A 17,695-nucleotide genomic window follows, 5' to 3' on the forward strand; every position below is an offset into this window, starting at 1 on the left:
TTTTCCATGACCCTAAGAACCCTGTGAAGGCGCCACAAACTAGATAGATATAAAGCATCTAGACAAGAATTGCTCAAATGTGTAATTATTTTTTGCGTGTGTCGTCTCCTTGATATCACGTCACACTGAAACTGAAGCATGAGGTAAAAACGTATTTATTTCACTGTAGATCCAATCGTTTCAGACATGTGTACATACAGTGGTTGACCAAACAGTCCACACCTTTTATTTTCCTTTATGTTCATGTTTAGGCGATAAAATAACAATCATACAAAATGCTTTTTCTGGTCATGGCAAAACAAACAGTTGGCCGGAAAAAAATTGCCAGTTGTAGGAGAGAGATAGAGAAAAAATGACACACTGGTGGACAAAAAGCACGAGTAGACTCCGGCAGACAATGTTTTCACAGCAGAGAGTAGTGTTCTTTTTAGGAGTCGGGTCTTAATAGCAACCGATTTAAATGTTTTACCAATTTCATGTATAATCAAATTTCTTTTCAAACAAATTCACATACTCCTTGATACAACAAATAAAAATCCAAAACAGGTGAAGATGAGCCTGTGCCGAGTGTAGCCGGCTTTCCTCGGTTTCCTGAAAATAAACTAATCTAACCGACTGCCTTGAAGACAGCTATCTCTAGCACTCTGCACAGAAAACAAATACACCTTTGTACCCCACTGAAGATCCGCCCCAAATACCCTCCCAAGTCTCAGAGGAGTCCCTCCATCTCCCTCATGAAGGCTTCATACATCTGGTCTTTAGTCTTCATGTTGGACTGAGACACGGGACCCATCTGGACATGGTGGACCAAGCCCATCGCAGCAGCTGTCGCCTGCTGTTTCTGCCCATGTCCACCTCCCATGCCGTCATCTCCCCGCCTTCCTCCGCCACGCCCTTTTTTCTCCCGATGCCCAGCTGATGCCCCGGGCATCCCTCCGCCCTTGTCCCTGCGCACCCTCAGTGCCGTGGGCACGAAGCGGGTAACCTCTGTCTTTGGATTGATAATCTGAGGTTTGGCAGAGATGGTGGCCCCGCCGGAGCCGGCTCCCGCAGCCAGACCGCCTCCGGCCGCTGCGACCGAGGTGATGTTGGGCCGCTTTTCGATGGTGGCTGCGTGGTGGTGGCCGGGGGGGTTGCCGCCAGGATTGGGACCCGATGGGACGGCGCCTGTCCCCGGGGGAGGAGGCATCTGCATGACGCCCGGTCGCATGGGCATAGGCATGGGCATGGAAGGGGGCGGCATGTTGCCTTGTGAACCGTCCTGGTTGGATCCAGAGCCTTTTTGTCGCTGGACAATGTTGGGAGGAGCACTGAGCACGTTGGCGTTGAGCGGTGGAGGAAAGAGGGAGAGAGGCGGGGCGAGTGGACGCGGGGGTCCTCCTGCTCTTGGGGGAGGAGGTGGGATGCCTGCAAAAAGACACACAAATGTATTTGAATGAGAAATGTATAACATTCATCTTTGCCACTCCACAGATTTAAAAAACAAAGTATTGTTTACGCTGTATATTGAATGATGTATGGAAGTCTATTTTTACTGCCTTAGTTTGAGTTTCACTGCAGCTGAGCAGTGATGGCATATCAAATAAATATAAGTTGTATTGTGTCATGTTAACTCAGCATGTGTTCACACACACACATATATACAGCATATACACACGCACCGAGTTTACAATTGGATTGAAAGTACTACACCAATATGCGCATGCGCATGCGCATGCACACACACACACACACGCACGCACACACACACACACACACACACACACACCTTCATTCACTGTACGCACACATATGCCTACCTGGTGGTGCAGGGAGTGGGATTCTGGGAGGTGGTCCTCGTGGTGGGGGCCCTGGTGGGAGGCCAGGAGGGGGGCCTGGTGGGGGGCCCGGGGGCCGACCTGGAGGAGGTCCAGGAGGCAGAAGGCGAGGCATTGGACCTGGACCCCTCATGCTTCCAGGCATACCAGGAGGCCTCAGGAACGGAGGAGCACCTAAAGACAGAATATATCCTCTAAAACAGTGTTTCCCAAACGATTTTTTCCCCTCTGGGCCCACTTTAAAAAAACGACAAACCCTTGTGACCCAATTCACTACAGGCCTTATCTATAAAATTGTGAATTTGTGTGTAAATAAACAGCTCTGCCCATCTTTACTGCCATTTACACATCCTTTCATATGATCTTGAAAAGGTAAACCGACCACTTTGAAGAGATATACATGTAATAAATCACATCTTTGTTTTATGCATTTGTAATTGAAAACAGATACACGTGTTAAATAATTTATAAAGGCGACAACTAACACTTGAATGTATGAAGACAATTGCAATGACAACGACAAAATGTAAACACACTTTGGTGTTTCAGCGGGCGACTCATCTAGAGATTCAGCGCGTGCCGCCTATTATTTTTGGCGTGTCATACAATAAGACAGTGAAAATGATGCATTGAGGGCTGGCAGCACCGGTCGCAGCAGCAATGCTGTCTGTGTGTGTTTGAGCTGCAGCAGTTCACCGGCTGCGGCCGTGCTGCTCACGCAGGCTGTGAAGGTTCATGAAGCGAATGGAGAGGCGCCGCTTGCCCGTACCTAACTATAGACAGTATACACTATCTGGGAATGACGTAGTTCATTGAGTGTTGTATCTCCCTTGGCCCTGTGTGTATGCCCTCCGCTGTTTCCGGAGTGGATGCATAAAAACTAGGTTAAGATATTTATTCTAGTATCGAGTTCAGAGCCGGAGCTTAGTATTCCAGCTCATAAATGTTGCAACTAACCTGGTGGTGGACCTGGAGGCGGGCCAGAGGGTGGACCAGGAGGCCTCATGGGCGGAGCTGGGGGTGGGCCCAGTGGTGGAGGCCCAGTCATTGGAGGGCCTTGCAGGTGTGGAGGCCCTTGCTGTCCCACTGGCCCGGCAGGAGGGGGTAGACGCTGATTAGCCATGAGGCGAGGCGGGTTTTCCCCTGGTGGTCCCCTGTCCTCGATATCTGAGCCGCCTGATTCATCAGTGTATTCCTCCTCTACCTCTTCTTCTTCTTCATCGTCAGGAACTGACTGACCTGGAGACAAAAAAATATATATATAGCACCATCAGAAACAGAAATTAAAGCTAGCTTAGCAAGAATGTCGAGAAGACACTGGTGTACTACAGTACCTGCCATCCTCAACATCATAGCCTGCAGCGGGGTAATGGCCTTGGTCTTCTTCACCACCCTCTTTTTCTTCTTCTTCCCTTCACGGAGGGCCTCTGGAGGCATGTCAGCGAACCGTACACTGCGACCTACAGTAATTAAACATTCAAACGTTCATTAAAAGGAGGAATAAGTTGAGAACTTAGAGCAAAAATAGGTTAAAACACTTTTGAAACACTCACCAGCATGTCTTTCATTTCTGTCTCTATCCTCCTCCCTTTCCCTGTCATCATCAGGCCGGTCCACACTCATTCTCAGGTCGCCATCTGCTCCTTCATCTCTCTCGTCTTCACTGTCCTCCTCGGAGTCGCTTTCGTCGTCGTCCACATCATCCCGATCTCTGTCACTGTCACTGCCGCTGTCCCGATCTCTTCCCAACTCCATCGGAGAGTCCTTTTCTAAACCAGGAATGCCAGGCTCTGTTCAGGAAGAAAAAGAAAAAAAAGTAAGGGCTACCGGCAGAAATCTGAGCAGCAACACAATTCTGAAAGCAAAGTTTTATATTCATTCAGTGTCTATAATGGAGAGAATGTCACGCAAATGGCAGCTAGCCTGCAAGTTCAACAATCATATTTTTGCCATTCGATCAAAACATGAGAAAATGCCACACTAGCAGCTACGAGGTCGCTCAGCTCACTGCGCGACACGGAAAACCTCTCAGACGCGACTTCATAACAGAGCCCCACTAAAGTGGCAGGAATAATGTGCCGGCATTCAACAACGTGAGAATGTCCAGAAACACGAAGTCTTGTCAGCTAACTTAAAGCATCAGGTGCTCGTGCTTTTGATTTGTACTCCATTGTGTGCGATGAGAGCACAGACGCCGCTCAGCTGTTAATGTTTTTGCGGGGAGTTGATGATAACTTTTGCATTACGCAGCTGCTGGATCTGAGGAGTCTCAAGGGCACATCAACAGGGAAGGACATGTTTGAAGCTGTGTCAGATCCACCACAGAGAAGTTGAAGCTTTCCTGTCTGATGTTGAAGCTGAATACGGGACCTACTCTCTCAATCTGAGGTCGCTGCCCCGTGTTGCAGCGGGTTTATTCCCAGAGGTCCGAAATTGACCCGTTTTTGAAAGAGGACCAACCTCTTCATGAGCTGAGTGACCCTCTATGGTGGGCAGACCTGGCATTTCTAGTCTATATCTTACTCATCATCTCAACACACTGAGTAAGAGCATTCTGTGCAAAGCTCAACAACTAACTTCAACGTTGCGCTCTTCCCCACGCTGTCTGAAATCAAAGTAGCTTTTTCAGAGGTCAACCGTTCTTCTAAAATGTGGAAATATGTCTGCCATCACATCTCAAGACAGAATTCAGTCAACGCTTCCAAGATTTTTCTACCATTGACAAAGAAATTAAAGCTGTTCTCTAAAGCTGTTCCCTTCCTGGTCGATGCAGAAGAAGTAGAAGAGAGTCTGCAACTAGAACTGGTGTAAATACAGTGCTTGGAAAAGGCCAAATTCCCTCTGATGTGATTTTTTTATATTAAATATATTTGATTCATTTTGCGATATACCTCACCTCTAGTGAGTGGCCCAGACTTTCGTATATTTTTCTGTTTGCGGCCCTCAGTGGAAAAAGGTTTGGACACCCCTGATTTAAAGGAAAGTTTGCGTTCATAAATGTAGTCATTAAGGGTTTGTGCGTTACCTCCGTCTGTGCCATAAGCTCGTCGAGCAGGAATGCCGTACAGAGCCAGAACCTGAGGAGGTGGCGGCCCAGGTGGGGGTCCTGGGGGCTTCTTCCCTGGAGGTAAGCGTGGCACACCTGGCACTGTAGCCAGAATCGGACCTGAAGATGCTGGTCCTTTACTGAGAGATGTATAAAAACAGAATTCCCATTAAAAAAGTATTATCTCAGTAGCACAGTAATACACAGCAGTATTACTTAAACACATGGACGGCCGCCTGGTATGCATGTGTTAATAACTACCCAAAAGAGACGTTTTTCTTCAGTATGGAGGGAGGCTGAGCTCCAGGTAGTGGGATGTCCTGGATGTGGATATTGGAGGGTGCATGAGGCATATCTGGCAAAGGGATACTGTCAACCTCCACGGACTCTGCATTCTGAAAAAGAGGACATAAAACCCATGATAGTAAATAGTCACCACAAAGCCTTAAGCAATGTAAAGAAACTAGGATATGAAGGGGTGGAGCTCAAAAAATTGTGTAGAAATTTCCGCCAATGTAACAAAAGACACAAAAGTGTTGGTGCTTCCCGATGAGTCAAGATTGATATATATATATATATATATTTACATCTATGGAGCTGTATGCCTGCAACCACAATAACCTCCCTATTGATGCATATCAGTGCAGCCTTGGGTAACCACGCTGTCATCAAAGTGTGCATACTAAATGCCCTGGCATTCAAACATAAATGTAAACACACCTTGACTGAATCGAAATAGAGAGCCAGCTGCCCTCGTTTGGTCTCATAGTCTAACTCAAGTTTGCGTAGCTCCTTGTAGGTTTCTGGATTCTCTCGCTCGTAGAGGCGGACAATGCGCTCAAAGGTCTCGCGTAGCTTCTTCCTCTTGTCCCTCAGCACTTTCTCATTCAGCAAGGGCTGCTGGACTGGGTTGAACTCTGTTGAGGTTGTTACAACAGAAAGCTTAATATTTTTAACAAAATCAGCAGCTTTTGTTATAGCTAAATGAGTTAAAATAGTCTAATGCCTTGAATCCTGAAAAAACATATAAACATCTTATAAGAATAAGATTCTAACTTTATATTTAAGGACAGTAAACCTATGTACATACACACAAACGCCAGTTTGACAGAAACAAACATATTCAGCCCCCTTACCCATCTCATCCAGCTTCTCCATGTCTTTTATGATCTGTCTGGGGTCCTTCATCTTCAGCACAGCAGCTCTCACCATCATCCTCTGCTTCTTGTTCTATTACAATGATTAACAAATGAAGCAACATTTGATTAAAACAACAACACCGCTGTGAGACAGCACGTTGAGAGTGAATATGTTCAAAGACCAGTCGTACCTTTTTCAACTCCCTCTTCCTGGCCTCCTTTCCTGTAAGAGAGGTAGAAAACAAGGGTACACTAGTTATTGATCTGGCACATGGAAACAATAAATTGCTCATTCATCAGGTGTTATCCAGCAGGCCGGTACGGAGGAACCAGCTGTCGGTTATGGTCGGTACTTACGGGCCTGGTCGGTGGGGTTCATGAACTTCCCACTCTTGGTGGAGGAGGTTGAACGTCTCCCCATGGTGCCGGTGTGTGTTCTTCACCCTGCAAAGTAATACAACACTTGCAATTAAGACACGTACAAAAAAAGAAATTAACCACCTGTGTCCGCTGAGAGACTACACACATCTCCACCTTATATTTTACATTTCACAACCAATTCAAAGATGTCCCCAGCAGATGTTTCAGAGCATCTTTGAGAGGATGGTCCAGTAGTAGTCCTCCTACTTATTACATGCTCGTTACCTGCGCATGTGCATACATGACATTTACATTGCAACAGTATTATTAGTGCAACTGCTGCTAAATGTAAATATAACATTATTAAGAGAATTAAACACTGTAACGTTGCAGTTTGTAGACTACATACTACTTACTAATTGTGAAGGTTAGCTATAAGCTACGTTAGTTAAACAACGTAACGTGCACGCGAACACAACCTCACACCTCCCTCTCTGTTAACGTCAGATGCAACGTGTCTAAACACAGCGGGTGTTTTAGGTGTCTATCGAACAATATAAAGCCGGTGACCTCATGCACGTGATGGATATCAAACAGCTAACAGCTACATCTTCTCATAACGGGCCATGCTACGCTAACGTGAAGCTAAATGTTGACGTTAGCTTGCTCTGTTAGCTTTTAGCTCTGGGCCGCGCGAGCGCCGACAGCAGCAAAAAGTGGCCACATTTGACTTTACCTTTTATTCCAGAAAGTTAACGCCCCACACGCGCACCTCTGCGTCCCCAGACTGAAGTAAAAGGTATAGTTTAATGTTACGCTGTGAAAGAGAAACCCAAAGCCTTCGGGAATGAATGCATGCAGAGGCTCTGCTTTAGCCGGGCGCCATGATTACTGAGAGCGGAAGAGGCTCGTGTGACGTCATCAAAAGGTCGCCGTGGTTGACTTTTTCTTCAGATTAATGTTATTTTAGTCTGATTAAATAAAATTCGATTCATCATAAATCGTGTATATATGTATACACATATGAAACAAAGAAAAAATAAAAAAATAAAAGCATAATTGAACATACGAGAAAGATGTACACATACATTATGCATTGTATTTCTTCAGAGTATGTGTCCAATCATTTGAGAAGTCTTAACATATATGTTTTATTAGTTGGTCTCTTAGAAACTTGGTCCAACAGTTTAACACAAACTAGTCTGATATTCGGTCTACAATGTGATCTGAAGCGCTCATGTGATTGTTAGCCTGTATAAAAATTCAGAAACTCTTCTAATATTGGTGTCAATCTATTAAAACTTAATCAAAACCATAGAGCAACTTGAATGCAGAAGCCGCATTTGTCAGTCCCAAGATCGAGTTTTCAATGGATCGGTTGTGTTCAACATTATTGGAGAAGGGAAACTGGTCAAACTAAATCATTTATTATGTTTTGAAGGAAATGAAAAATAGCTTATTTTTTCTCTTTCTTTCTTTCTTTCTTTCTTTCTTTCAGTTAATTTTATTTTGGGTACAATTTTACATTTACAAGAAGAAGAACCAGAAAAAAAACAAAAAACGAACAGATAAAATGACAATTCAAATTAATTATGTATTGGATGGATCTGTTATAGACCAATAATACAGTATTTTTAACTTGGTATATACAATTCATTGTAAGGACATTTCTGTAATGTATCCCTAAAATCTACACTGAAACTTAGAAAAAAGAGAAACAACACGTTTTGGTTGAACAATTGAGCAGAAAGCAACACAAAAAGTAGAAATACCTGAAATAAACATTAATCCAACGACTCTAGTAATACAGATGCTTCAAATAACCAAATTGGTATTTCATTCATTGTTTCAGATCACAGCATTTAACTTCTCAATGGAATCAGTGATGAATTATTGGTGTATACTGGGGAGATGATAAAATAAGATAATCCTTTATTAGTCCCACAGTGGAGAAATTGCAGGATTACAGCAGCAGTGGACACAAGAAATAAATAAATAAATAAACAGTAAAACAGTAATAAAAACAGTAAAGAAGAATACAGTAGCAATATTAAATATACAGACGTAATAAAAAAGTATATAAAAGTATTTAAATGTATTATATATGGCACCAGATGAATGTAATTAAAGTGATTAAAGTGTTTGTGGTCTACTGTGAGCACAGCTTATTATGCAGCCTGACAGCAGATTGAATGGAGTGAAGATGTGACCTCTGAGAGCATCAGTTCAGTTTGAAGCTTTGCATTCAGACAGCAGGCCAGATGTTTTGAAAAGAAAACACACCAGAATTAAAACGATGGAACCTATACAGAACCGTATTAATATAGGAGAACCCATCTGTATGATGGTATGAATGTTGTCACTGCAAACAATAGAACATTTTATGCTTTACTGTGCAAAGGTATATGATGCAGCGAGAAAAGATTTTATTTTAATCAGATTAAAATAAATAAATGAAGTTGAGGTATGATTTACGTTATCTTTCACAAAGTTCTGGGGAGAAGTGTTGTCTATTTTTTGTTTCATGATCTTCTGAGTGACTATCCGACCCATCCCCACTCCTCACCGCGTGGTGGCGGTAATGCACGTGAAGAAACATTAAACACGAAGAAGAAGCCGTGCGTTTGCAACCAGAGGACTCGTTCCCTCCCGGCCAGCAGAGAGAATGCGGCTTTGAGCCACTTCCGGCTTGGCTTCACTTTTCGGACCGGGCCAAATGCCTCGTCCGCTTCTCACAGGCGGCCTGCTGGTGTTTTCTAACGGGCCTCTCGCAGACAGCCTGCGGGTGTCATCCGTGTTTTGGTGTAATAACGTTAGCGCTTCCGCAGAGCGTTGTCGGTGCATTAAAGTTGAGTGTAACATTGCGGCTCGTTGTGTAGGATGTCTTGCTCAGCCTACGGTTGTACGAGGAGACACTCGAAGGGCTCGGACGTTAATTTCTTCCGGTAAGTAGTTACATTGTGATTAGAGCCGGTTGTTCGCCAGCTAAACAAGCATCCCAATTTATTTTAATTTTTAATAAAAATAAATGTTATACCGTGAATTACAGATGAACCTTTTCTAACCAAGCTAACTCGCTCGCTTAGGCGTTTGTTTCTTTTTTTGTGATTGAACATTTCTTCTACTGATGCATTCTGCGACAGAAGAGACGCGGTGCTGCCCCCTGCAGGTCATCTGTAGAACTACACTGATTGAGTTTAAGGCTTTGGAGTTAATTAAAGCTTTTTGTCACTTACATTTGTATTAATTTAAATATATTAACATTAAACATTAATACAAAAATAAAGGTTTGTCAAACAATAATGAAGTACAAAAAAAGAAGAAACAAAACAGCAGACAAACAAAACAAGACAAAAACAAAAAAAATACAATCACCCCGACACACCTCTATTATCTTTTACATGTAAATTTGCATACACAGCCCTGTATTTATTCCTGCATTTTCCTGAACACACTTCTTTTGATGTTTTGCAATCTTCCGCGATGAGTATTGCTCTCAGTGATCTCTCACAGACTTACTCCATATTTCAGACAACTCTGCATGTGCAAGGTTTCTCGCTGTGTGATATTTGGTGCATTCTGTCAAATTGTGATTCACATGCGCCTGGCTCCCCAAAATAAAAAAAGCTGCCTGTTTCCCTCCTCCCTTTTTCTTCTGCCATAACTTAGCTTGTTTTTAACCATTAATCTATCCATGCACTACTTCCTGATGTAATTCCTACCTGTTGACGGCTCTTTTTGATATGTTATCAGCTTTTTTCTCATTTCCTTTGTGAGCCGAATCCCATTTAGATAATTGTCCCACCCTTCAGTGCCTCTCGTGCTGCAGTAGAATCTGAGCATATCTCTCCTGGTGTGACTTCCTCCACCCGCCCAAGTGCCCATAACATTGCCAAAAGCCCTGCAGTGAATACTTACACATGGTTTGATATCCACTTTCCATGCATGTGTCTGTTTATAATATAATGTTTGAATGCACAACAGTTAACTTCTTTCTTCTTCTTCAAACAGATTTCCTCTCGGTGATAGTGAAAGGCTGAATCAATGGCTGCTGAACGTGAGAAGAAGGAACTGGATCCCGTCTAAAAGTTCGCGTCTGTGCAGTACGCACTTTAAGGAGGATCAGTTCTTCATAGACAAGGAGGTAGACGGATACATTTCAGTGCACTAACTCACACAGGGCATTTTCTAAACGTTCCAATACGTCGTTGTGAAAGCTGTTGAAATGCCAGACCGGACATGGAGATGACTTATCAGTAAAGACGTATCTGAAAGTGTGGATAGCAGCTTTTAATGAAACCACCGCTCACCCAGATGACGTCCGTGATCCTGATGGCTCCCTTTTCATTTTTACCAACATCTACTCAAGTTTCATTACAACTGCCAAAACTTGGTGCGCATGCAAGTATAATGTAATTCTGATTTCAATGTTCCTGTGTGTGAATAATCTTTTTATTATTGGTTACACAATTTGTGTTTTTATCTTTTCTCTTGTTCCTCGGAAAACCGCCATTAAAGTCTGAACTTAAAGGTCCAGTGTGGAGGATTTAAGGGGAGCTATCGGCATAATTGTAATATAATATCCAGACTTGTGTTTTCATTAGTGTATAATCACTTGAAGCTAAGAATTGTGTTTTTCTTAGCTCAGGATGAGCCCTTCATATCTCTTCACATGTTGCACCGCCATGTCTCTACAGTGGCCCAGAAAGGACAAACAAACACCGGCTCTAGAGAGAACCTTTCGTGCTTTTGCGTTACCTGAAGGCCACCGTAGTTCTCTGACACGCTTGGAAAAGAAAGGGATGAGGGAAAGGGGTATTTATTTTGGTTGCAATCTGCAACCTCACCGCTAGATGTCACTAAATCCTACACACTGCTCCTTTAAATCACAATTCATTCCATTAATTGTAAAAAAAAAAATCCTATGTATCACAACTTACCTACTGATGTCTTCTGTATTTATCTTCAGGGCAAGAGGAGGCTGAAGGAGACGGCCGTGCCGACCATCTTCGTCTTTCAAAACCACTGGTTGATAGAGGATGTGACGAACTCCACCACACAGAACAACCTGCTGCGTTTGACCAACATTGACAATGGACCTTATAACATGGCCCATGCGGAGCAAGCGCCTATCGAGGAGGACGACGTCGTGGACGATGTCGTGTACGTTGTGGACGACGTGGACGATGTCGCGGACGATATTGTGGACGACGTGGACGACGTGGACGGTGTTTTTGACGACGTCCTTGACGATGACATTGTCAGGGTTATTGTCGGTGATGACGTCGATGAGGTCGTTTCCGATGACACGACCGAGAGTGCGGCCAGCGTGAGCTCACAATCGGCTTTGCACGATCACAGCTACCGGACTCTAAAGCAAGAGCAATTCTACGTGAGCACCGATCACAACTACATCGTCTCTGGTTCTCCCAGGACGCTGAAGCGTAAAGTGGACGCAGTGCAAGATCAGCTCGTCTTGACTCACAAAAAGCTGAAGTTAAAGTGTCAGGAGACGAGGAGAATGAAGTCGAGACTCTTGTCTATGAAGAATCTGACAAAGGAGCTGAAGAAGAAGTTGAATGCAGTTGAAAAAGCTCTTGCAGCAGTTCATAAATAATGGAGGTACGATGCAAAAAGTCCAGAGGCTGTGAGCGCAAAGCTTCGGGGAAGAAGCTGTTTGGAAGTCTCTTTATGTTGAAAGTCTCTTGTAGAGATGTGCCAATTGCAATTGTATAGACTGCAAGGCTCCAGGCTGTGTGTGTGTGTGTGTGTGTGTGTGTGTGTGTGTGTGTGTGTGTGTGTGTGTGTGTGTGTGTGTATATATATATCTCATTTTTATTTTCTACCACTGTCTCCGAACTGTCCTGAAAATATTTTTCAACAGTCCTGAAGTCATTGTGAACCGTCAAAAACTCTCATTGTTACTTTTTTATTGTCCTCTATAGTGGTTATTTGCATACAACACACATTTCAAATGAATTGGAAATAAATTATTGTATTTTATTTAAAAATACTTGCTATATTTTGCTGTTTGAAGCTGGGCTTTAAAGGAGCAGTGTTGCAGTGCAACATGGCGGACTCCCTATGTAGATATGAAGGCCGTATTCTGAGGTAACGACAACAGAACCATCACTAAGTTTCAAGTGGGTATACACTAGTTTCAACAGTTGTGAATATTTTATTTCACATCTCTGCATAAATCTCTCTAAATCATTTATTATTATTATTATTATTATTATAATCATATACATTGTTCTTTTAATTGAAGCAGTAAACATTGTATTTTCCCTTTGTGGTAAAAATGAACCCAGGAGTGTCAAACCTTACTTGAGGGTGATGTACGATAGCTGCCATTTCAGCAATGAATATATATATATATATATATATATATATATATATATATATATATATATATATATATATATACACACTTCACCAATGGGACAAAAGGACCAGACTGACTGACTAGAACGTCGAAGGCCAGACTGAAAACTGAGCTTCTAACTGGATCCTTCTGGATCCTTCTGAGCTTCTTTGAGGCATCTGGCCGTCTTGTTCCTCGCTGCAAAAGCCAAACGTGACACTAGGTGGCAGGAACGGTATTTATTTACAGTCCAGCAGACGCTCAGCAGTAACATCTGCTAAGTGCTTGCATTACCCCCAACTTCAAATGATCTAACCTTATATATGTTGTGAAGCTTGTTTTCCTCTTTTTTTCTTATTTTTTTCCTGTCTTTCTGAACACTTTCTAACAATCTAGCCTTCAAAATAAAATGTTTAATTCCAGATTCTGTACTCTACCGGGCTGAGTCTGACCAATATGTTTGTTGCGTGTATAACGTCCTTTAGTTTATTGATTAAACACCTCAGTCATCATATTCTAACAGGTACGTCCTCAAGAGGCTCTGAACTCTGATCTGCCCTGGAAGCACATTTGGGATGCAGTACAATACAGGTGGGGTGCTTCATAGTCATATTTGTGGTGCTGTATACTAATATTTAGGGGAATAATTTGTCTTTGGAGGAACGTGATTCACACAGAGTAGCGACATTACCGTTTATTGAACTGGAAGGACAGACTCTAGATGATATTCGGGCCTTTATGCATCGGACAAATGCTTATGGATGACAGTATTGATTTTAGTCCAGTACAGAGTGCACAATCTGCCTTAAACGTATTCAAACGTTTTATTTTGAAAGGTACTTTGGTGGAAAGTGCTCAGAAAGACAGCTTAACATATTCAGATAGTTTTAAGTCGTGTGCAACACAAGCATGTGCACCTGCTGTTATTGTTGACTACAGTAAAATGAGATCTTGGTGAAGAGTGGCTTTTGGTTTAATAAGGATGCCAATCTTTCAGATATTATGCAACCATCTCTATTCCAACAATGTTCTTACAGCCGGTGCCTTCAAGTATACTAAAATGTTTGGGACTCAGCAGATTTCAACCCTGTGACAACTGCTTCTTGAGACAGAATAAAATCAGACTGTATTTGTGGTGTAAAGTAGGAGCTGTAGAGAGACGAGAGCACGTGGGGGTTTCCGACAGTGAAGGTGTCATAGCATCAGTTAATTTATAAGGAAATATAAATGTTTGATTATTTCACAAAATCTCCAGAAATAAAGCAGTCAAAGTGAAAAAGTTGGACATTTGAAGAGGAGACTTTTCTGAGAGAAGCTTTCACAGTGACTTTAAAGATTTGAGCCAAAGAAAGACATTTATTTCCTGCTCAGATACAGAAGTGCGTCATGACGACATATTCCCAAAACCACACCAATTGGTTCACCAGTTCTATTTAACCAAACAATAACCAAATTAGCTCCTACATATACAAATACAGCTCCTCTACACTTACAACGAGAACAATACGATGATTCCTTTACCGGAAAACAGGCAACACTTCCTTGTGCGGGCAGTCAGACAGGTTTGACGTTACATTCTCAGAAGATGGTCACGCCAAGATTAGAAACAGTTGAGCATTGAGTTGTTCATAAAAGCTATATTATATATTAAAAAAGCAGATTTTGCCGTCTGTCCATAACAATAAAAGTCCACTGCTGTGATTGTTGAGCGCGATGGACTACTGCTAAACGTACAGCTTATGCATCAACACAATATGTCTTTAAATGAACAACAATGCAGCGTCACAAACCTCCAGGACCAATCAGATTCAAGCATCTCGTAAACAAGAGCCAGCCTCATGGACACAGAACCATAGTTCAATATTAAATCAATTAAAGATACATTATGAAGTACACAATATTAAAACTCAACTCATCATTATGTTGTTAAGTGTTATTTCATCATAATAACACAATAATATTGGATGTAATTGTTGACATTTCATATCAAACTTTTCATTAAAATGCCATAATGAAAGAGAAGCACTCTTTGAAAAAGGGCATTTTGAAGAATAAAATCTGTTATAAAATAATAATGAAGTACTCGGAAACGCTGTTATTATGAAAATAAGGATTTAATAACATTTTATAATAGCGATAGCGTTACTACAAGTTGAATTAGTGCATCTGACTCAATCTAATAATCACCAAAGACACAAATCTTGTGGTTTTGAGATCATTTCAAAGCAAAATAAAAAAGTAGCCAAGTATAAGCTGTGACGATGTTTCATAACTGCATACACTGCTTTTCTCAACATCCTCTGACATCAGATCATGTGTGAGAAGATAATGGTGTTTTTCCATGGATCGAGGAGTCTAAAAACTCAGTAATGACGGCATTACATAGGTAATAATACAAGTTCTCTTTCAAGGCTTTTAACTTGTAAACCTATTTGATTACATTTGTGTCATCTGAGCCCATTCAGAGGGCCACTACTCTTTGAATTCATTGTCTGAGGCCTCCTTGGTGTGGTAATATGTCTGATTGGGGCCGCTGATTCATCGGCCTCGGGTAAACGTAGGTGCCCATTTTTCCACAGGTGCTGCTATGGGAAACCAGCCAGCTGCTGTAAGTGTGGCTCTGCATCATCTCCACTCTCTCCTCTTCATCGCTGGATGCGGCCTCATTGTCCTCCTCTGAGCTATTCAGCTCGTCCTCCTTGTTCCTGGCGTCGCACAGGCTGCAGACCCTCAGCAGCTTGGTGGGGTGGATGTGGCGGATCACCGCTCGCTTCGCGGAGCACGCGCTGCACACCAGAAAGCCACACTTTCGGCAGTGGTGGCGGCGATTGGTGGTCGTGAACTTGTTGAAGCAGCGCATGCATTTGAAGGCGGCCTTGTCCGGGATCCAGGCCACGGCGAAGGCGGAGCCCGGCTGGCTGCTGGCGGCCTGCAGCAGGTCGGACTGGCACTTGTCGATGTGCTCCATCCACGCCCGCTTCTCCTCGTACGAAGAGGCCGACACGAAAAAGGACTTGCACGGCGTACGCATCAGCCACTGGTTGCTCAGCATCTCACTGTCCTCCATGTCCTCGAGCTTGATGTCCTCTGAAATGACAGTCAAGATGGCATATTGAGAACATTGCAAAACACATGTTATATGGTCTGGCCAACACGCTTGTCCAGAAAGACACATTTCTGCACTTTTCTACATGCAAACTTCCTGTTTCTGCACAACAAGGCTGCAGGCATATATTAGAGTTGAATGCAGTCATAAGACTTTGTGCTATTTAATGATACAGATCATTTTATAATATAGGCTCGAATGCAATGAAGGTATATTTTAAGGTGGGTTTTTTTTGGTGTTTGTTTTCAGGATTATCTGTAGAAATATTTGCTCAAGTGAAAGTAGTTGGGTGTGTTTATGGGTCGGTGTGTTTTCAATTTATTATTTGAATTAATTTTTGTACTATTATTATTATTATTTGTATTTGTATTTCCTCTTATTTTTTATTTAATTTTTTGTTTGTTTGCTTTACTTCCCTGTTATTTTCTTCCTTACTATTTTAGAGTGTTTAACACATATACACAAACATTTAAATACTTGTTCTCTGATGATCCTTGTTTGTCATATTTCAAGATTCAAGAGATTGAAGATGTTTTTACTGTCATATGCACAGATAACCGACAGTTATTCTATACAATGAGAAGCTTATTTTGCTGGGTCCTCCTAACACAGAATTAGAATGAACTTAAGGTAAAAAATAAATACAAATAAGGCACAAAATATAAAAGATATAACAATATTAAAGTGTATAAAGTGCACTATGCATTGCTACAATGTCCAAGTATGGTCGTGACATGAAGTCACAGCAGCAGCAGTCATATTGTGCATACTCATCAATAACATATATTAAAACTTTTTTTAAATTTCTTTTAAGAAAGTAGTTTAAGTGGATAGACAAACATAGGTGTCCAGAAGCCAGAACAACAAACACACATTGGTATAAATACAGTTCAGTCTCTTTCTCCCGGGTCTGACTGCATTGCTCTGCTCACCCAGAGGGATGACCTTCTGGTTCTTGTGCCAGCGGCCGTTCAGGATGACGCTGCCGTACACCATCACGTCGTTGAAGAGGAAGAAGTCCTTCGGCTGCGGCTTCCGGCGGCCCTGCTTCATCAGGCGGCCCTGTCCCATCAGGACCCGACCCGGCTTGGACAGGAGCGCCCCGGCGGGACCAAACGAGCTCTCCACCGCGTGGATACGATCACGGTTCTCCTTGGCAAACGTCGGCAGGTCCATCGTGGCGGCCGAACACCTGCAGCAGCACCTGGATCACAAAGAAACGAGGTGCCGGCGGTATCGGCTGGGGGGCGGAGTCAGGCTCGCTTCGGGATGACGCAACGGGACTTACCGGCTCAAGACCAACCTGTTCAACGAGAAAGAGGAGAGATTTAATGTGCGCTGTGCAAGTTGCTGTTTATTTTATTTTAAAAGTGTATTCAGTTTTTCAAGTTTAAAAGTTACTCTGCACATTTTGAGCAAAAAGTAACATGTGTTACTAAGTTGTGTTGGTATTCATTTATACTTTCATTGTAGAATGGCACATTTCAGAGGAAAATCATGTTTTTTATTATTATTATTTCTCCTACAACGTTATTTAACGGAAGTTAAATAACGTTTAATAAGAAGTTTAATAGAAGTTGCAATAGTTGCAATTTTAGATGAAAGTAAAATACATGGCTATAATAATAATAATTATAATAATTATAATACATTTCATTTTTAAACACACCTTTCTTTCAATTCAATTCAATTCAATTCAGTTAATTTTATATGGCCCAACATCACAAATACAAGTTTGCCTCGGAGGGCTTTACAATCTGTACACGTGACATCCCTGTCCTGGGACCTCACATCTGATCAGGAAAAACTCCCCTAAATAAAGATAGTAAAAACCCTTTCACAGGGAAAAAGGGAAGAAACTCA

At 42.4% G+C, this 17,695-nt stretch overlaps 3 protein-coding genes across 3 annotated transcripts; 1 reads left to right on the plus strand and 2 right to left on the minus strand.

Annotated features, from left to right (window-relative positions):
* Nucleotides 1-149: 149 nt before the first annotated feature.
* wbp11 (WW domain binding protein 11) lies at nt 150-7,145 on the minus strand. Its single transcript, XM_079233715.1, has 12 exons — nt 7,099-7,145; nt 6,360-6,446; nt 6,194-6,225; nt 6,000-6,093; nt 5,584-5,780; nt 5,125-5,258; nt 4,843-5,003; nt 3,371-3,607; nt 3,152-3,277; nt 2,775-3,056; nt 1,800-1,991; nt 150-1,407 (listed from the first exon to the last, which is right to left on the minus strand). The coding sequence occupies exons 2-12, from the start codon at nt 6,421-6,423 to the stop codon at nt 710-712; spliced, it is 2,217 nt and encodes a 738-aa protein (XP_079089841.1). The 5' UTR covers nt 6,424-6,446; nt 7,099-7,145; the 3' UTR covers nt 150-709.
* Nucleotides 7,146-9,242: 2,097 nt separating this feature from the next.
* LOC306749755 (uncharacterized protein) lies at nt 9,243-11,979 on the plus strand (the record flags this gene model as incomplete). The annotated part of the gene is made up of 3 exons (XM_079233080.1): nt 9,243-9,307; nt 10,374-10,506; nt 11,332-11,979. The coding sequence occupies 3 exons, from the start codon at nt 9,243-9,245 to the stop codon at nt 11,977-11,979; spliced, it is 846 nt and encodes a 281-aa protein (XP_079089206.1).
* Nucleotides 11,980-14,831: 2,852 nt separating this feature from the next.
* Nucleotides 14,832-17,008, minus strand: LOC306750274 (pleckstrin homology domain-containing family F member 2-like; the record flags this gene model as incomplete). Its single annotated transcript, XM_079233675.1, has 2 exons — nt 14,832-15,813; nt 16,765-17,008. 2 exons carry the CDS (start codon nt 17,006-17,008, stop codon nt 15,212-15,214), a joined length of 846 nt encoding a protein of 281 aa, XP_079089801.1. The 3' UTR covers nt 14,832-15,211.
* Nucleotides 17,009-17,695: the final 687 nt, after the last annotated feature.

Source organism: Taurulus bubalis (assembly GCF_910589615.1).
Source record: "Taurulus bubalis genome assembly, chromosome: 17".
Classification (NCBI taxonomy): Eukaryota; Metazoa; Chordata; class Actinopteri; order Perciformes; family Cottidae; genus Taurulus; species Taurulus bubalis.